The sequence below is a fragment of the Lonchura striata genome, chromosome 2, assembly GCF_050655825.1.
Source record: "Lonchura striata isolate lonStrDom1 chromosome 2, ASM5065582v1, whole genome shotgun sequence".
NCBI classification, from domain to species: Eukaryota; Metazoa; Chordata; class Aves; order Passeriformes; family Estrildidae; genus Lonchura; species Lonchura striata.
In genome coordinates, this window is record NC_140704.1 from 63,221,402 (window position 1) to 63,242,248 (window position 20,847).

General features: G+C 40.0%; 1 protein-coding gene across 4 annotated transcripts; it reads right to left on the reverse strand.

Moving 5' to 3' along the window:
* Positions 1–1,998: 1,998 nt before the first annotated feature.
* On the reverse strand, positions 1,999–17,789 carry RPP40 (ribonuclease P/MRP subunit p40). Of its 4 annotated transcripts, XR_014953329.1 has the most exons (9): positions 13,789–17,789; positions 11,703–11,847; positions 10,738–10,806; positions 8,648–8,743; positions 7,373–7,498; positions 4,866–4,906; positions 4,121–4,269; positions 3,073–3,207; positions 1,999–2,295 (listed from the first exon to the last, which is right to left on the reverse strand). XR_014953329.1 is itself a non-coding variant. In XM_021534784.4 (8 exons), exons 1-8 carry the CDS (start codon positions 13,906–13,908, stop codon positions 2,097–2,099), a joined length of 1,089 nt encoding a protein of 362 aa, XP_021390459.3. In that variant the 5' UTR covers positions 13,909–13,935; the 3' UTR covers positions 1,999–2,096. The 4 variants fall into 4 exon arrangements, 2 of the variants coding, with proteins under 2 accessions (XP_021390459.3, XP_085429618.1); XR_014953328.1 differs by lacking the exon at positions 4,866–4,906; XM_021534784.4 differs by lacking the exon at positions 4,866–4,906 and having other exon boundaries at positions 4,121–4,319; positions 13,789–13,935.
* Between the last annotated feature and the right edge of the window lie 3,058 nt (positions 17,790–20,847).

Sequence of the window (20,847 nt, forward strand, 5' to 3'; positions counted from 1 at the left end):
TACAGATGGTAAAGGACAAGCTGCTGTACTTCATCCCAGGAAAAAATATTTCCTTGGGTTATTTTTTTTTAGGAGGTAAGAGAGGATTGAATTCCACTCCAGTTTTTCTTCTCTGCAACTACAAAATCCAGCAAGCACAGGAAAGCCTCTCTCCTTACAGGTAAGTGCAACATTGGACCTTGCTAGGAAGCGTAGATCTGGTTAGCACCGTATGACCTCACAAAGCCCAAGATTAGACCAACTGCAGTGCCTATTAACAGCACGAGGTTTCTCAAGTTTACTTTATACCAGTTTAAAGAAAACAGGAGAAAGCTAGAAACCAGCCCAGAATCTCAAGTTACATTCGCAGACAGTATTTTAATCCCTTCCCTAGCTGGAAAAGCCATTTGAAGCCACCATCAGCAGACAACTATGGACTGTAGGATGCAGCACAGCCACTACAACACCGAGCTTTGCAAAATGCTTGCAGTCCATTGCCTATGTACAAAGGAAGTGTGGGTAACTACTGACCAATCTGCTTCCAGGAAGGCTCAAGTAAAAACTCGACCTTCTGGTCAAGACGAAAAAGGAAGACACTTCTTGTTACCAGTTTTTTTATGTAAGTCTATAATGCCTCAAGAGATACTTTCAAAAGCAGACTTCAGTCAACAACTCAAGCCCTTCACATTGATATACAGTAATGAAACACAACCATGTTAAGCATTCCCTAGTCATTTGCCAAGGCAAGAATTTTCCCAGACTCTTATACCATTGTCTATTTGGTTTGTGATTGTGCGAGTCTGTGTCTGTACATGTAACTTCTGCTCTTGGGAGCCTACTAGAAACATCTCATTGGAGCACAATTTTGAGAAACAACGTCATGACTTAAAAACTGTTTGCTGATTCATCAGGGTTGTGTTTGTAGGACATGTAGCAGAACTTGAGCAAAAGGAGGTTATGGGTAGTGGAGGGGTGTGGTAGACAAATGCCACCTGGTAAGTCATCCAGTATGATTCTCCTCACTGAAGAGAAACAAAAAACAGATAAAAGTAGAGCTCAGCTGCTTCCCATGATCTTTCTGCTTTTCTGTGCCACTCACCCTGACATTCCACTACAGTTTTTCTCCAGTTTCCAGTACCAGTCTCTCACTCCATCAGGTGAACAACTTCAATTTTAGCACTGCATTGGTACTTTAATGATGCGTACCCACTCCTTCAAACAAACTCAAAATCCCACCTTCCCATGGATTTCTACAGGAGTAGCGTGGATTCTTTATAGCTGCCTGTGCTCTCAACATTACTACTTACTGTTAATGAAAGCTGGTTCACATCAAGTGCATTGTGTAAGGGCACATCCACAGCTTCTACCACAGAAACGTGTCTGCAATAACATCACAGTAGGATTCAGCTCCATGAGTTGCCCTGTAAGCAAGAACCACACCCTCCCTTTGAAAGCAGAGATTTTCTGTGTGAGTTTGTGTGTGTCTAGGTCAATTAGGAAAGGAAGCAGTAGACTTTTGCATCACTGTCAGAAACATACTTCTGATGATCAACTATGTTCCGCAAAATCAGGGGGGCAGGTCAGTAAACCTTCTCTTTTTCCACGTTTAATGGGTGCTCCTCCCAGTGCCACACACCTTCTCCTCACCTTTATTCTCCTACCCCCTACCAAATCAGGGAGAACACACCCCCACTCTTTGGTTATTTTGATAGGATGTGGGCTGTAATATCTTTAACAGGGATATGAAGGTTTTGCAGATCTTTAATGTAAAGAAATAAAACAATCCCAAAATAAGCTTTCCTGACAAATATTTTAGCTAGCAATCTGTAAAGCTAACTTTCAAATTTCAAATTTGCTCCTGGAAAAGAGGATTCATGAGAAAAACTCTCAAAAACTCACCTTTTCCTAAAAACTGTGAAGTTTTGTGAAATGTTTCAGAAGGCATTGTGTAACAGTGAAGAAACAAAAATCTATTCCTTCCATTGGCTACAAATAACAAAAACATGATCAGACTCTTAGTACTTAATCTGTTACATAACTACTTGTAAAAAAAATATTTTATTAGCTTTCTGTCAGTAACAAGGGATTATTTGAGAACTTCTTCTGTGGACACAGCTTTATGGAGGACAATCATCATGAGCTCCTACAGCCATCTGAAGCCAGTAATCCAGATTTCTAAAAATGACAAAATTGTACAAGTTCTCTCCTCCTTTGTGAAAACCATGCTCATTTTCTCTCCAGGAAACAGGGCTGTCTGCAAAGCCATGCACAGTTAAGGTCAGCCAATATGCCAGTTTTGGTTCACCAAAATAGCAACTGCAAGCGAGAAGACAAGATAATCAGTGATTATAATGGAATAGGCAGGAAGACCTTCAAGTCTACAGTACAAAGTAAAACAATCAAAGAAACACTTCTTAACAAAAATTCTAAACACTTCTGAACAAAACTTATTAACAGTTAAAAAATTTAGTCCATAACAAATAAACTCAAAAGAAAATATTCAGAATACATTAAGGACCAAAGTAAGATTGACTATCTATTACTCCTACCATAGTTTTATGCATGGCAAATCTGAAAGTTGTAGCAACTAGAAGAAGTTCCAAGTTGTAAAGTAGCAGTTCTGACTTTCCTACAGCATGCACTGTCTTTCAGAAAATTTAACATTTAATGAGAACAATTGCTATCAGGGAAGAAAAAAGGCATCGGAGGAAGTAACATAGTCTAAGGCTATGCTTGACACAACTACTTTTACCACCAGAGAGGAAACAGATTATGAATAATCAAAGCCAGATACTATCCACTCTGCATTTTAAAAATGTAGGAGTACCATACAGCCAGTTTCTTAGAAATTCAGATAAAAACCAAAGTCCTGACTAGAATACAGGGCAGGCTTTTTAAAATTCGAGGCATTCAAAATTGTTTATTACTTTTTTTATATTGATGTCAAGCTTCCAGCTCATTTCCTAATTAAAACATAAGTCTACAATTATATATTTTGCTATTTATTTCCAACTGAAAAGTATTTAAAAGTGATTTCAAATAAGAAGTGTTTGAGTACAAGTGCTATAATAATGTGCTCCTGTCAGTCCTTACCACAGCTGCTCCAATAACTGAATAATCTTCTCAGGAATTATAAAGCCTGTGATTGTGCACAAAAAAGCTTTTTCCACTACTGTGTTGGGCTCAGGGCAGCAATAGGTTGATAAGAAGCTGGAGGATTTGTTGTCTCTGGAAGAAAAAACAATAAGGTAACTGAAATAAATATGCTTTAAATATTCTATAGGATGTCTTAGAAATCAGAACTTGTACCAAACAAGTAGGATCTATGTATATAATCTAAATTAATGTCAAGTAACTAATGACCAAGTAAACAATACAAAAGATCTCACGGTGCTGTAGGTTAACCCTGTAAGCACCCAAACACCACACAACTGCTCCCTCACTCACTCCCACCTGGAACTGAAAGAGTAATGGGAGAAAATGCATGGGTTGAGATAAAGATAATTTACTAAGCAGAGGAAAAGTTCCACATGAAAGCAAAGCACACAAAGGCATGAATTTACTTCTTCCCATGGGCAGGCAGATGTGCAGCCATCTCCAGGAAAGCAGGGCTTCTAACTGACTTGGGAAGACAAACGCTGGAACTCGGAACATTTCCCACCCATCTTTGCCCCAGCTTTTGCTGCTGAGCATGTCCCCATATCCCATGACATGGGATATTCCCTCTGCTCAGCTGGGGTCTGCTGTCCTGGCTGGGTTCTCTCTCAGCCTCCTGCCCACCCCCAGCCTCCTCACTGGCAGGGCAGTAAGAGAGACAGAAAGAGGCTTTCAGACTGTGCAAGCCCTACCCATCAATAGCTAAAACATCCCCTGTTATCAAGACTCTTGGTCAGGAGATTCAAAGCACAGCACTACACCTGTTACTGCAAAGAAAATTAACTCTATCCCAGCCCAATCCAGTACATATGGGTACCCCTAAAAACACCAATAAAGTAATTCAAGACTTACAACAAACATTTAACTGCATAGAAGACTCTCACAAAAGTGTCTGTCTTAATTTTTATTCAACTATTTCTTAAAATAAATAGTTGCTTTCCTTACTTAAAACATTTTAAAAGATCAAACAAATTCAAGTACTTACAAGCTAACTTGATTCAAGACAGCACCCAGCCATTCAAAGAGCTCCTCTGTACTGCAGGACTCCTCTGGTTTTCCTTGTAGATCATTACTTTGTAACACTGGACACTGCAAGTCCCTTAAGGTGCTGAATGTTATTTTTGGCTTCAGGGCCTGTATTTGGTTTTTTGAAAAGTATGACATCAATGTTGATCCCTCTGCACCTTAACAACACAGTATCACAAACAGCTGTTACAAAACTACTAAACAAAAGAATCAGTGAATACATGAAATATTTATATATAAATGAAAAAATGCAGTGTGAAACTGCTTGTGTGCTTTTAATCCATGGCAGAACCTTAGAATCTTCAGCTTCCTTATTTTCTTGGAAATAAAAGTTAGTGCAAGATTCAGCAACTTAATACAGCTCAGTAAATTTGCTATCTAAAAAAGTATAGATTTGCCAATAGAAAATTCAAGCAGAATTAACTGTATGAGTAATAAAATGAGCTTGTTAAAAAAGATTAACTCAGAGTATTCCTGAAAAGGAGCAGATAAAATGGAGCAGGAATGTCATCTCAGAACAGCATTCTTCCTGAATAATGGAAAAGTGAACATGTGATTAGAGATTTAAGAACAGATTTATCAATGATGTCAAGAGAAATTCCAGAATAATCTGGAGCATAAGGACTGAAGAGAGAAGAAAGAAGAGAGGGTAAAGAAATCAAAATACATCACCAAATGTCACTTTACTAGAAGAATATACTCACCCCTGCTCTCCTCTCCCTGATAATTCTTCAATGCAGTATGGCTGTAAGAATTAAACATCCCTTGATGGACTTGTGGGAAAGCACTAGTAAGAGACCCAAAACAGCAGGTACCTAGACTAAAAAACTAACTTAAGCAGGCATATTTTAAATTCAGAGATATTACCAACTTGCTTTTGAAGCAGGAAGGTAATTGACATGGAATAAATCCTAGATAATATGTGCTATTTTCAAAAAGTAACAATGGGTGTCTAGGAGACCAAGAAATAATGCCTTACTCATAAAAAGTCTAAAGTGCAGAGCAACATCTAAATACCACAGAAAAGGCATGTATAAACAGCAGAAATTCAAGAATAGGGTAGAGTTCACTGTGGAATATTGTATCTAAAATTTCCTATGAGAAAATATGGACTGCCTAAAGTCTATCAGCCATATTTATGTCATCAAGGACAATCATTTAGGGGAATAGAAAAAGGAGAGTTAAGCTCATTTTTTTTTTTTAGTCATTCTTCAAAAATGTTTGCTCCAAAGGGAACAATGACAAAGACAGGCAGTCATTGAATTCTTCTTAACTTAGTATTTTTATATAGATATATTTGAGTCTGAAAAGTGCTAGAAGACATGATCTTCCTTACATTCTATTGACATTTGTTAGCCTAACAGGTTCAAATAATGTGTAATACTGCCCTAGAATTCCTAGTAAAATATAGAAAATCATACATTTTACATTTCTGCTGCATGTGGGAGCCTCAGCTATAGCCCTAAATACAGGAAATCTCAAAGACTACAGTCAGACCCTAACAGAACAATTTCTCTATCTACAGCACAGTTTTCTATGTTAACAGCAACCAGGCACATCATCAAAGCTTTTCAGAGACCACTGAATTTCATCCAATAAACAAGTAAATTTGTGATAGAAATTACAGCAATTGAAAAAAGATTGTATTGCCTCTGTTATTAAAGATATTAGATGTTCCATATTCCCTTTTCCTATTCTTGGTGCCAAACCCACAATGTGGGAAAACTGGGTATGAAAACCAAAGATCCTGCAGTGCTGGCCACAGCAAGAAGCTCCAGTTATCAGCAGGAAGGCTGAAATCAGAATGTTCACAGAGGACACAGATTCGTTTGACAAAACACAGCCCACTTTTTCCCCTTCTAGCAGAATCTACACAATGTCTCATATCTATTATAAAAAACTTATAAAAGTTTTATTTTTGTCAGTACTAAGGAATTAATAGTCTTTTGTGTGTTATGAGCACAAGATTCTTGCACAGAATGGCATTCAGATTTAACTCTATATTCAGGAAATGGCTGACCTGGCCTGCTTTGGGGATGTAAGAAAGTGAGGAAAAAAATTGCTCTTCTTTCTGAATACTGTTAGCACAGGCAGCAGCAAACATATGAAAAATAATGGCCCTAGAGGCATTTTGCTCTCTGTCCAGGGTCAATAAATCCAAGCAAGCTGAGCGTGAAGATCTGCCACCTCAGTTGGATTTATGTCACCATTTATGGTAGCAACAGCCTTCACTGTGACTCTTTCCTGAAGATTACAAGGACGGGAATTGCAAGCCTTTAAACAATTTCTCTGTGACAAACAAGGAAGCATCCTTGTCATATGATTAGTACTTAGAAAGGGGGAGGGGAAACATGAAGGAATAAAGTGAAGCATGGGACACTCCTAAAGGAGCTTGTAAGCAGCTTCTGTTTCTCAGATGAGTTAACTCCTTCTCAGACTTGGCCTTAAAGAGCCAAGAAAAAAGAACAATATAAAGAAGAGATGGGAAAGCATTCTCAGGGACGTTTCTAATATCCCTTGCGACACATCTGTGAATGAAGAAAAGCATGTTTTTCAGTACAGACACTTGCAGTTTTTGTCAATTTCATGCAAATGCTATATGTCCCTACATACAGCCTGTTCTGAGGTAATACAAACAACTGGGGACATAAAAAATTTCCCTCAGAGGAGGAAAAATACTTGAGTCCAGAAGAAAAACCAGTGTAATTGGAAAACAGCAGATAAACAAATACTAGAAGATTATTTGAAATAGTACACATCCTGTAACTACTGAGGAAATCAGAGTTCCCCATCCTAAGTATGTAACTAGATACATAACTTATGTGTATTAAAAAAAAAATACAAACCAAAAAAAGAGTATTGATAATGGTTGCCTATGTCACAAATTTATAAAGAAGAGGCAGCACCATCAAACAGGCAAAGTTTTGACAGAAAGCCTGGGCAACATAGAGAAAGGAAATGAAGCAACTAATATATCTCCTATGAATCACTGTTGTGCTCCCAAACAGAGATGTTCTGTGCACAGGAAGTAACACCCTCCACACTCCAAACAAATAAAACAAACAAAAAAATCCTGCCCATACACATTTTGATCTAACTTTCCCCTCCAGTGAAAATGCATTTGGACAGTCACTAGGAAAAAAACAGTAAACTAAAAATATTTGGACTTCATGTCAGTTGCATTTTAGTTGTACTTTTAGTTCTTATTTACCTGTATTATACCAAGCCATTAGGAAGTCAAATTCTAAAGGTTTCTTTTCTTTCAAGGCCCAAAGCACTCTGTTATGTTTCTTGCTCTCAGGGTGAAAGCCAGCATCAGTCAAGTCAATAGTGATAACTGCAGAAAATACACAATAGCTATTGGTACCAAATTAAAATAAATGTATTATTAAATTAGAAGAGCACAAGAAACCAAAGAACATTAAACTTCCTCTTTACATCTACAGAATCTTTACAAAGTATTTGATTATGCAAATATGACTCCCCATTATGTAAATAAATATTCACCTCCTGCTGTCCTCATTTTGATATAATCTGGAACTGCTTCCTCGTGACTAGAGGAACAGATTCCTCTTCAAATGGCACTGACAGAAGTCCCTTAACAGTGCCTTAAAAAATATATTGGTAATTAGGCAAGCTATTCGCAGTAAAAAAAAAAACAAAAACAAACTAGAATTCCTAACAACAAAAGTCATGTATACAGCAATGGTATCTTTTCAGTAGGTTGGTTTTTTCCTAGGTGAATTGTTAATGCATAAGTTATATTTATTTTTCAAATGGAAACGTGATGATACATTTTGATGATCAGAATGGTAAAATGATGTCCCATTTTGCCAAAGTACTTACCAGAGATAAAAACTTTCCCCTCCTGAAGTTTTTATGCAATTATACCTATCAACAGTTGCAAGTACCAATACATTTGAGATGGCACAGTGTTCATGTTTGGGTCTTTTTATTTCCTAAAAAGACAAACTAATAAAATTCACACTCAAGATGTCTCCTCTGCAGCTGTTAAAAATTATGTTTTTCAAGTACTTGGTACATAGAGATTACCATTTTAGATGTGTGAAACATAGTACAGTTCTGCCTTTCAAGCATGCAGTCTTGGATGAGGCTCTTCACTGATTTTGTACAGTGCACACATTTTAAACACCTCCTTAATCAGTTTAAAATTTTCTGACTTAAATCAGAAGGTATAGACACCATGCAGATTATGCAAAAATTCTTAAGTACTACATCACTCCAGTAGAAACTACACAATGAGAACCCTTGAAATTAAAAATTGTATAGAGTACTGAAAAGGTGATGTATTTGTGTCCTTAAAGCTACTTTACTACTTGGAGAAAAAGTACTTTCTCTCTTCAGGCACTCCTTGTATTTGCATCTGGAAAAATATAACGTAGACAACAACTAGTTATAGTGAAAGGGAAGTTTCAACAGCCAACAAGGTGCTTCTTAAATAGGCCCCGTTTATAGAAATACTTACTATATCGCATTACTTTTTTGCCTGAATACCGAGAAGGGCGACCTTGCAATCCAAGTTCCTCATAAGTATCCTTATCCACTGACAGAATTAGTTTACCTATAAACAAACCAAATTTTAATAGAAATAATCTTCTACTTGGCTCCCCTTGAAGTCTTTTGAGAACTGTATGCCTTTTACAAGGTTAGCTTTGGATGAATGGTATTACTAATGTAATGCAGATTCCTTAGTTCCAGTTAAATGGATTGCCAGATTAATCCTTAAAAAATAAAAGGGTTATAACTCAATTATTCTCTTTTTATCAAAGAGGTCTTGTGAACTAGAGTAAGAAAAGAATAATATTATTCCTGAGATAATCATAGCTTTTTTACTGTACTATACAGTTCATTGTCTCCATTTTGCCTCCACTCATCCTCTAGCACTTGTTGTATCATTAGCTGAGCACTACATTGCACAAGGGTCTGATTTAGTAAACATTCATGTTCAACATGCACTGCTCAACTAAATAAACAAAAGCAGTTCCTCCAAGTCCAGTGGGACTACTTACACTGAGTAAACTACGCCTGTTAGCGATGAGCTGATACATGCTGGAACAACCCTGCTTCTGTTCTCATAAACCAGAACTGGCTGCTGCTGCTTGGTACAGAGGTACACAACAGCTCCCTCTCTAACACAGTCCTTGGGCTCTACTGCACAAGTAACAGCACAACACCAAACACAAACAAGAAATACTGCAGAGGAAGAGTTCAGACAGTGACATCACCAGGAACTGTAACACTGCCTCTGCAACAATTGTGCACAGCCTGTAACACTTGTATCACACAAACTCCATCACTATCAATTATGCATTTTGCCAGGACTGTGCTAACAGACATATAAATAATTCTTTGGAACAATCTGAATTTACTCATGCCCTCATGGGCACCCGTCATATTACAGCTTCTCACGCTGGAGGGCAGATAGACCGGTTTGTATTTCTATCATATCTTATATACTGTTAAACAGAAATAAGATTATGTAGTTGAAGCTCAAAATAGCTTCATTTTCTCACCTGAGATGTGGGACATTTTATGATGTCTTATCACAAAACTGTGATACAACTGAAACAGACTTTTAACATGTTACATAGTTCTCAGGAAATCACAGAATCCTCACAAAATCATCAAATGGTTTGGGTTGGAAGGGACAGTAAAGATCATCCAGTTCCATCCCCTCTACCATGGGCAGACACACCTTCAGGTTGCTCAGGAGCAGGCTGCTCAAAGCCCTATCCAACCTGGCCTTGAGCACTTCCAGGGATGGGACACCACAACTTCTATGGGCAACCTGTTCCAGGGCCTCACCACACTCACAGTAAGGACTTTTTTCCTGATGTCCAATCTAAACCTACCCTTCTCCAGTCTGAATCCATTCCCCCACATCCTACTGCTACATGACCTGTTAAAAATTTCCTCTGTGGTTTGCTTCCAGGCAGGCGCTCTGATTCTCCCCAGAGCCATCTCTTCTCCAGGCTAAACAACCCCAGCTCTCCCAGCCTGTCCTCAAAGGAGAGGTGATCCAGCTCTGTGAGCATCTTTGTGACCTCCTCTGGACTTGTTCCATCAGGTCCGTGTCCTTCCTCTGCTGGGGACCCAGAGTTGAATGAAGTACCCAAGGTGGGTCTCATGAGAATAAACACTTAAAAAGTGTTCCTAAGCAGTGCTGATAACTTTCTTTTTTGGTACAAAATTCTGTCTTAAAGACCAGTAGGAAACAAGAAGTTGGAATTTAATGTTTTCACAAAGATAATTCCCTGTAGCAATTGCAATTATCGTTGAAGCACTGACAATCTGACTATACATAAATGAAGCTGATTTTTATTCCTCTTTAATTTCCTTTAGATGAGACAAAAAATTTAACAGCATGAATGAAAAAAGAGAGCTAAAATTAGTATTTTCCCATTTCACATGTATTTCTAACAAAGTTATCAATTACAGTAAGCATTATTTTTCAGTTTACATCATTCCAAATTTAAAAAAAAAACCAAAAAAACAAATAAACAACCCAGACCACAATTGACACATATTACTAAAAACAAAACAAATCCTTCATACCATTTGGTAGCAGAGCTGCAGTATTATCTTGATCAATTTTTGTCTTATAGGTAAGTGCATAGCATGAACCTTTAACAGTAAAGCAGAAAAACATGAGATTAGACAGTCTGTAAAGACAGACATGACAAAAGAAACAATTCACTTCAAGACAAGCAAACATGACAAACACCATCTGAATCACTCTTGTGTTTTCATTAATTTTCTCCCACCTTCTCAAGCAAAATGGCATTGTTATTATTTTTAAAAACCCTGTTCTCGCAATATTTTAAAGGACCTATAATAGGGTTAATTATTAATAATTACTAATAGGTTAATAATAATCCCCGATATGAAAACATTTTACTTCCTTCTGTGACCTCTGACTCTCCACAGTCATCAAATGGAAAACCCTATTTTTTCCCAGACATATTTTTTTTACCAGTCCAAACAAAGACAAAGTGGCTGGGCAGAGACTGTAACTTTCTTTGCATCCTCTTTGCTCTTACTGGGTAAGAATGAGCTGTCACAGCTCTCTTAGTGAAATATAAAAAACAAGGAAGCATATTTTTCTCTTGCCTGCTGTGGAACACAGCTCAGCACAGCTCTGTGTTGAGACATGAAGGAACAAAAAAGGGAGAAGGAAGTTTTCTATAAGAATCTGTACAAAAGTGAGGTGTAGAAGAAACAAGTGTGAGGATACATGGAAGCCCTCTTGATAGCTGGCTTTCAGAATTGAGGTGGAAGAGAGAGAAATTTATTAGGAAGAATCAGAGGAGTTTTAGACCCTGTGGGTGTAAACAGATGTTGTCACACGTGACAAAGCAGAAAAAAGCATATAAACAAATTAATGCAGAATTTTCTTAGTGCTTTTCCTTTCCTTCCTTTAAAACACTTTTCAGAATAAATAATAAGACTATTAAAAATTTTGCTGTGCTATAAAAAGGTACATTATGATTGTATTTGCTCTGTTTTGATTTCCTCCTTACCTTTCTTCACAAAAGCATCAATGAATTCATGAGCGACCAATTCATGAATGGGTAAACTCCTCACCAGGTAGTACTCTCCAATATCTGCAATTGTGCTTTTCAGTACTTCGGGCAGCAGGCCACATTCCGGGATCAAAAAAGACACCTGTTCAGAGCATATTTGTAATATAAATCCTATCCTAAAACCTGTTCTGAAAAAAACTCCAACCAAACAAAACTACAAGAAATACAAAAGAAAACCTCTACTTTTCAAAGATGGATCAGTATATTATATCATAATGGAATGGAAAAAAAGTAGTATCAGGCTACTGTCTTCAAAATGTATCAATTTTCATAGTCTCCAGGTACACTAAATACATTATTTGCTGGTTTGGGTTTTGGTTGGTTTGTTTGTTTTTTGTTTGTTTGTTTGTTGTGGTTTTTCCCCCCTTTTTTTTTCTATACAATAGCATTTGATGTATTATGTAAAGACATGATCTCACACAGCATGAGTTAACAGAAGATTTCGTTTCACATCATTACACATTTTAGCTTGATGTCGCACTGGGACACCTTCAGCCCTTGCTGGAGTACTTGTTAAAGCAGTTGCAACTAAAAATGTATGCTAACCATTTCTGTAATCTCAGTGGAAAAGCAAAGACCAAAGTAGAATCTTCAATTTACCTTTTGCTTAAAACCTTCCCCATACATTTTCCATAGACCAAGAGAATCCTGAAGTATGGCAGAGCAGGGAAAATAAGGTAATATCTGGCAAGTAATAGATGGGCAAGTATGAAGCCTCACAGGCAGCATAAAGGTATGTCTCCTTGCTCCTCCCTCCATCCCTCAAAAAACTTATTTCCCAAAGCTCTTGGAGAACAGGTGTGTGTCTCCCTTGGCACACATGTTCAAGAGAAGAACGGACTGACAAACGAGCTGCCTTCCATGCCGGTAGAAAGCTTTCTGATTAGCTGCTAAAAAAGGTCCCAGAAGTCAGAAACAGTTAACAATTAGCCCAGAGAGTTACAGGGTATGAGAAGGGAGTTATCAAATAGGGTCTTGCCTGATTGCTGCAAAATGTGGAATAGCTACAACTTTTCTTAAGGAAGGATGTTCTTTGATGCGTGGCCTTTGTACACTTTCATGCCTTATCAACAAGAAGGGAGATTTAATCCATGAAACGAGAGCACAGCTAACAAGCCCTAAGTGAAGTCCAGGTCTCTTTGTTAACGTTTAGGGCTGGACATGTTTCAGTGATCTCAGACCTAGGGTGAGGTTAACAAAGCCTGGGGAGAAGGATGTACCACTGATAGTGGGCAGAAAGAACGCAGAATTTATGGCCCACAAAGACATTTGGCAGGACTCCCAAAATAAGTAAGAAACTTAATAAACCCAGCAACTCTGCTGAATCAGCTCTGAGTGGATAAAAGGCAATTCCGGCAGGTAGAGATCTCGGCCACCGACCCCAGAAACCCCCTGACTCCTAAGCTGAGAAAGACTGAGCATGCAGATTAATTAGCATGTGAGACTCACTAACCAACAGAAGATAGTACTAATTAATGAAAGAACTATGTAACTTGTATCTTGTTTGCTAAAATGCATAAATAGTGAAACGCTTTGATAAGGTGGTGTGCTTGACTTGCGGAAACCTCCGCCTTGCGCCCTGCGCGGAATAAGCGATGTCTCTTTCCTAAACTGGACCCTGCGGCGTGTTTAAAGAGCTCCTAAAACCCGCACCATCACCTCTCCCACCGGCTCACCCCTCTGCTCCTCCTGCCTGCTCCTTCGCTCCTGGAGGAAGGGAGGAGTTGGTTTCTCCCATACTGAGCGAGACCACAAACACAAAGGGGGATAATTTGATAATTTGTACACCCCGCCCCCCAAAAACGAGGCGCGCGGGCCACCTCTGGCAAGGACGGAGGAGCCCCCACAGAATACCGAGCCTGGCGCGAGCGGGGCGCCGGCAGCGCGCCCTGGAGCGGCTGGCGGGCAGAAACCCCGGGGACGGCGGCGTGGGCAGCCCCGATTGGATCCTATCCTTCCCTTCCCTTCCCTTCCCCTCCCTCCCCTCCCCTCCCCGCCGCCCTGAGGGGATCCCGCCACTCACGCGGCAGCTGTAGGCGTGGTCCCGCACGTGCGCCGCGTGCCGCGAGCGCGGGTGGCGCGCGTGGCCGCGCTCGCACACCAGCAGGTGCCGCGGCGCGCGCCCGAGCTGCGCCGGCTGCATCCCGGGTCCCGCCCGCCTTCCTCCTCCTCCTCCTCCTCCTCCTCCTCCTCCTCCTCCTCCTCCTCCTCCTCCGCCGCCGCCGCCGACCGGGAGCTGCCAGACGCGGCGAGGAGGGCCGGGAAGGGGCCGTGCCGTGAGGTCACGTCCGCCGGCTCCGGCGGCGCAGCCGCTTCCGCTGTGGCGGCGGCGGGGCCGCGGCGGCCGCTGTCGCCGGTGCCCTGCCCAGCGCCGGTGGCCGCTCGGGGCTCTCGGTCCCTGCGGGCTCTGAGCAGCCTCGGCACGGATCGGACACCGACCCCGCAGGGGCTGGGTGTGCATCTGCAGAGTGCGCGGTGGTTTAAGCGCGGCGGTGGGTCAGTGCCCGGAGGGAGCGGGAGAGGCACCTTTTCCAACAGCCTGGAGTGACAGGACAGGGGCAGTGGCTTCAAACTGAAAGAGTGTAGGGTTAGATTAGATATTAAGATTAAATTCTTTACTGTGAGGGTGGCGAGGCACTGGAACAGATTGGCCAGAGAAGCTGTGGACGCCCCATGCCTGGAAGTGTTCAAGGCCAGGTTGGACAGAGCTTTGAGCAGCCTGGTGTACTGGAAGGCGTGTCTGCCCATGGGAGAGGGTATGGAGCTGGATGAGCTTTGTTGTCCCAACCCCAAGCGTTCTCTGACTCCCGAGTAGCCCAGCAGGCTGAGCCAGGCACCGGGGCGCCTCTCCTGTCGGTCTGCTCAGGCACCGCACAAGAGCCATGGAGTGCGACCCTGCCTTGGATGTGTTGTGTTGTCTCGCCGCTCCTTCTGAATGTTGTACATTTCACACAAAGCATACACAAAAATTCCGGCTTTCCGCCTTCCTGCAGTGTTTATTTTGCCGGTCCCCTGGCTTCGCGGCTTCCAATTCAATTTAAAATGGCACCGAGCAACTTTTTGGGTAGTTGCCGTTTCTGTAGCCAGCAGAGTCGCTAAGTGCGGCGCTTCTGGCTCCTTAGGCTGACTCAGCCCCCGGTGTTTCAGGGCATGAGCTTTCCGAGTGCCCGTGTGCTTGAGGGACACCGGGATATCGCTGCTGCTGCTGCTCCGAGCTCGGAGGTTTGTGCCCTGCGCCGAGGTGAAAGCCGCACCTCGGGAGGTCCTTGCCTCCTTAACGCCGTGGAGGAGGGCTGAAGTCTGCCCTGCCCGTATAAATCAGATTGACTGGATTATTACGAATCAAATCAAGGCTGTGTAAAATCACAGTAGCCTTCTAAGCATGCAAGCGTTAATGGGGAAGGAGCGACATGATTAATGTCAGTTGTTATCACACCCTCCGTGGGCAGACGAGCCTCGCACTGCGGCGATCAGGAAGCCTGTGCTACTAAGGGGTGAAAAGTTCAAGCCTTCGATCAATAAGCCCGAGAGCCAGGCAGGAAAATTCAGCTATACTCAAAGCAGCATGTGGAGGGTTTGTTTATTGTTTGTTTGATTTGATTTTTTTTTGGCGGGGAGGGGCTGTTTTTGTGGGGTGTGTTGGGGCTTTTCATGTGCCTCTCTATGCTGATACAATTTATGCTTTCTACTGAGGATACGAATGGATGGGAAGAGACTTGAAGAAGAAATATGTTGGGGAAGGGTCAAGAGAGTCAAGATGCGTGGTTGTGTATTCAGTGTTAAGTCCGTATTTTATGGATTCTGGCAGGAGTGTAGCTCGCTGCAGCACAGTGGAGCACTGAAGGAGATTTGCATCACTGTTCAGTCAGTTTGGTTCATATGTCAGGCAATTAATTTTAACCCATCCTTAGTTATAGATATTGGCTGTCCTATTATAGAGTATGTGTGTTTTAGAGAACTCCCTGAAGACACCGAACTACATTAAAAACCCACTTAGAAGTCCAGTAGTCTGTGTTGTAACACACAGAATCTCCCTATCTTTAAATGAGACATAAATCATGTATATATATGTATGTGTCTATACTAATTGTTGGTTAATGCTGACTTTTTTATAGTCATTGTTACAGTTTTATGAGTAATTTGGTATGGGATTTCTGTATATTGTAAAAAAACAAAAAAACCCAAAAAAAAAAAAAACAAACCCTAAAAACAAAAAACCACACCAAAACACAAAAAACCCAAACCCTTTTAAACTTTAAATACTTTAAATAATTTAAGGCGTAAAGCTATCACAATTTTCCTAAGGATTTAAAACCTGTGACAGGGTAATGCAGTTTTACAGCAACTCAGTTTCTGCATGCTTCAAGACAGTTACAGGATATAGTAAAGAGGAAAGGACTGTCTTGAGGCAACTTGTAATAAGTTGGAATACAGAAGGATCTCTCAAGTACTTTCTGGGACTGGTGAAATTTGATTCTGATTTTGTAAAAAATGACTGAGTTTGGAAAGAAAAGTTGGATCTTCACATTATGTACAGTATCTCTTTTTGTGAAGCCCTGCTTCTTGTATATACCTTTATCACTATGGAAGAAAAATCTTAAAAGCTGGATTTTATGATTTAAAAACAACATTATTACAGTACTTAGAGTTTCATTAAATCAAATCTAAACAAGTATTTGTCACAGACCTTTGATATTGGTTTGTGTCTTTAAGATGAATCAAAATATTTTTCCTTTCAGTCACTTTTTCTTTCTTAAATAGTTCTGACTGCAGAAGAGAAGGAAGGAAGTTGTCTAAATCTTTTAACCTTGGCTATTATAATGAGTAATTGTCAAAACAGAAACAAATAGGTACCTCTGGTGCTGTGTTAATCTAAAAATAATAAAAGGCATAAGACTGAAAACCAGCAATTTACTTGATCAGCACCAACTGTTTTTTTTCATGGAGGAAAGTGGAAAGATGGTGAAGATGTGGACAGTTAGCTTTATAACATGTGTTTTACAGACTTTAGTCCATATATTCAGAGCAGTGATGGACTGTAAAAAAGGTCCCTCTCAGACTTGCTCTTTAAGGGGCTTACAGACAAAGCTCTGCCGAGCTACTCCCCAAAGCAGCCATTCAAGCCAGGAAGATCAGTGAATGCTAACCATGGACCAAGTTGTTTGATTTGGTTAAAATGCCATAACCAGCCAACCAACCATCCAACCAACCAGCCAACCAACCAACCAACCATCTAATCTGTTTTCCTTGGAGTTAAGCCCTCAGACATCTGGGAAAACTCCTACTCAGTTTTGTGGTATTACAATTGCAGAAGAAATGAGAGTGATAATTCCTCCAACAAGGTTCTGGGGAGCAGGAGTGTGTTTCATCTATATTCAAGCAGGGTCATCCCTTCCACTTGCCTCCCAAGGATCAGATTTTGTCAGGGCCCTGCATGATACTGGGGAATTTTCACACAGTTTCTCTCTCCTCCTAAACAGATTAATTGTCCTTCACATAAGGGCTAATATGAGGCACATGTACTCTGTTTTCTTGCAGTAGGTAACAAACTGTGGCCATGTTCCTCTAGTTGCCCCTTCATCTACTGGGAAACATCCTAGGGAGCACTTCCACACCCACCTTGACCTTCCATGGGCAATAAAGATGTCCTTCTCCTTGTGCCATAACAAATGGGGAAAATGTTGCATTTTCCACTGCGAATGTCTCCTCTCCTGGTGTGACAGATAACAGGCACCATTTCCCTTCAAACTGAATAACCAATTAACACCATGGTGTTCAACTCATCGTAGCAGTTTTGTTCTCAATCTGTACATAATTTTCCCCATTATATGAGCTGGTGTGCTAAAGGATATTAATTGTCCCTGCAGAAATTGTCTTGATAATATCCTTAAAACATTTTATTTCTACTAACATTAGTACTGCTCCTGGAATTGCTGCAGAGCACACTGTTACTTGAATGAACATCATGAAGATACAGAATGCAAAGCAAAGAAAAAATATTACTAAGCATTCCTTCCTGTCCATATCTTAAAAAAAAAAAAAGAAAAAGGTAAATGGTGGCACAGAAAGTTAAAAGTATGATAAAAGTAGGATGAATTTTCTCTTACAATGAGTGCAGAATACTTCCTGTCACAGCTCAAGCTTCAAGGAGAGGATTTGCCATTTCCACCAATAAAGTAGTAATATTTCTTGTACCTGTTGTTCTTTCTTTTGTGTATTACTGCATACTATTATCAAGTCTTGGGATTGCAAGGCCACTGGCATTTTTATCTTGCTAAACTGTTTCTCTGACACCCCCAAATTATAAAAAGTCCTGTACTGCACTTCACACCAATCTTGTGTGGGGCTGACCTTAGCTGTCTCCACAAAGGATGAGTGCCAAAGTTTGGCCCTGCGAGTTTAGTGCAGTAACATTTCAATCACCCTTTTGCAATGCAACATCAGAGCCACATGGTTGCTGGTTTCAAGCCCAGCAAAGCTGGAGATGGTGCCAGCAGAGGAGGAAAGCCACAGGGAGAGGAGCCTGTTCTTTCAGCCAGCTGGAAGCCTCTTTCTCTATGGATGGAGAGTTTGCCTCTGTTCTCAAAAAGCCGTTGCTAGAGTTCCTGCATTCACGATTTCTCTCCCTAATATTATCTATTAAATCAAGCAACAGAAACTGTAGTATTTAAAATAACCCAAGATTTCAAAAAAGATCCTAACCCACAAACAAAACAAAATCATGTTCCTTGATAAGAGCAGTACTTTCAGCAAGATCTACCTTTTTAGGTACAAGTGTGGCATTATCAAAAGTTTAAAATTAGAACTGTACATTTCATTCATTTGAGCAAGATTCAAAGTTTCAGCCTAGAAGTACAATCTACGCTGATATTAAATTGGCTCATGGGAGCAATGGGAGCAAGTTTTGTTTAGGAAGTATTTAAAAGAATATGTGAAGGTTAACCATCAAGGTAAATACACAAGGTAATTATGACTATAAACACATGAGAGCAATATGAGAAGCCAGGAGCACAGGTAAGAGTATGACATAGAAGTGTGTATGTATATGGGAGTTGAAGCCATAACTACAGAGGGTTATTTTTTCCTTCTGGTCCCCAGGATTTTGAAGACTGGGGACTTCTCAAGCACCTTTCCTGGGAGGTGTGCACAGTTAAGACATTAAGCAAGCAACCTGTTTTAGTGTCCTTTCCTTTTTCTAATTTTCTTCCCTAGAATGTTCATACTTACATTCTCTTTTACTGTTTTTTTTTTTTTTAATATTCTAGGTTTAGTTTTTTTGTTTTTGTTTTTGTTTTTTGTCCAGAATGACTCTGAGGTCTTAGTATTTCTTTTTTTAAGCCCATATTTCAAGTGAAATATAAAAAATTTGCATCTTGTTGCAGCTGAGTGTCAAAACTTTATGGGTCTTCCTGTCCTGTAACATGAATCAAGAAATGACGACTACATGTATTCATTTGTAAACCATAGTGATGAGACACCCCCCTGACATATGGCAGGAAAGAGACATGGACTTTTGCACAAAGTCATTAATCTTCAAATTTCAAAGTAAGACAGGCATCACAGTTAAATAAAAACACTCTGCCTTTGGCCAAGATAAATCTTTTGCTCTTGGAATGCAAAGGAAGCGATTTCTGTTGGGGAATGAATGCATCCTTCTTGTGGAAGAAATAAGAAATACCATTTTTTCTTCATTTTCCAGGATAACTAATAAAATTAGGTGAAATTAAATGTAATCTTCAAGGACAACAGGTAAAAAAAAAGGAAAACTGCAAAGGGGAGAAAGTCACTCCTGAAATAGGTTTTTGAGGTAATTTAGCCTTTTAAATCACTGAATCCATTTAATTTTCACAACGAAAATTAATCCATCTCTCTTAAAAGTCTTGTTCAATTCATCAACTCATTAATCCCCATTGGTTTTTAATTTGCTCCTCCTTGTTTCTCCAGCCTAATTAATAATTCAAAAAATAACTAAGGGCTCAAAAGATTGGTTCTCTAAGACTAGTCTAGCTAATCTTGATCCTCTTGAGTTATCCTTAGATTTGCAAGTTAAATACTTGGATGGAAAGGGTCTGGGCAGTACTGCTTATGTGATTAGGAAATAGTGGTATGCACGGGAGAGGGACATTAACTACCAGAAATCAAAGCAATGAGTCCACTGAGATGAGTGGGCAGTGATCTACTTACTGCTTGCTGTTGGGAAGAGTATAACACAGAGCAGTGAAAACTTTCTGTTCACTTTAACTGTTCCCAGACACTTCTGTTTCTTGGACGGGAGAAGGAGCAGGGTGCAGTTACACTTCTTCAAGAACATCTTTATTTTGAAAACAAAGTGTCTTCTTTTAACTGAATTGTTTTTGAACTCCTTACAGTGTGACTTCTTGAAGTACTTTCAAACTGAAGTGAGTCCTGCTTCACGGAGTAAAAAGATAAACAACTCAGTTTTGGCACTATTAGGTTGCACTCACAGTCAATCGTATTAGAGACAATAAAAAAGATGTACTGAATCATGGAAGTAGCAGCCTTTAAATGTCTCCTCAGTTTGGGAGTGAAAACAAATGGGAGACATGGGATTTGTCTTCTTGTTTTGTTTGGATATGAAAATGGAGACAGAGTTACAGCAGATTAGTAGTCCAGATACCAGCAAAGGAAACATATTTTGCTAAACTTATTCTTAAATATTTACTGTATGAAAATGTATTGAACTATGTATTATCTGCAGATGGCTTGTAAGGAGAACTGCCCTGAATTGTGCCAAGCCAATAATAACAAAAAGTCTAAAAGAATTTTATTAAGGTTGCAATTTCAATTCATGGTGATATGAATAATGATAACATCCTTTTGGTAATGTTTTAATGTCATTATCACATACTACTTACATGGCTGGAGAACTAGGACTTGATTTCCTTAAATTACAAAGAATACAGGAAGGGAAAGGATGGTCCTACTGCAGAGGCAAGTGATTTTCTAGCCAAAGGGACTAAATTTTATTGCTGCTCCAGACGTTAAGCACCTGCCAGTGCTATGCAAGTTGCTCAGACCAACTTGGCTACCTAATGTATACTGATAATTTTCTACCCCAATA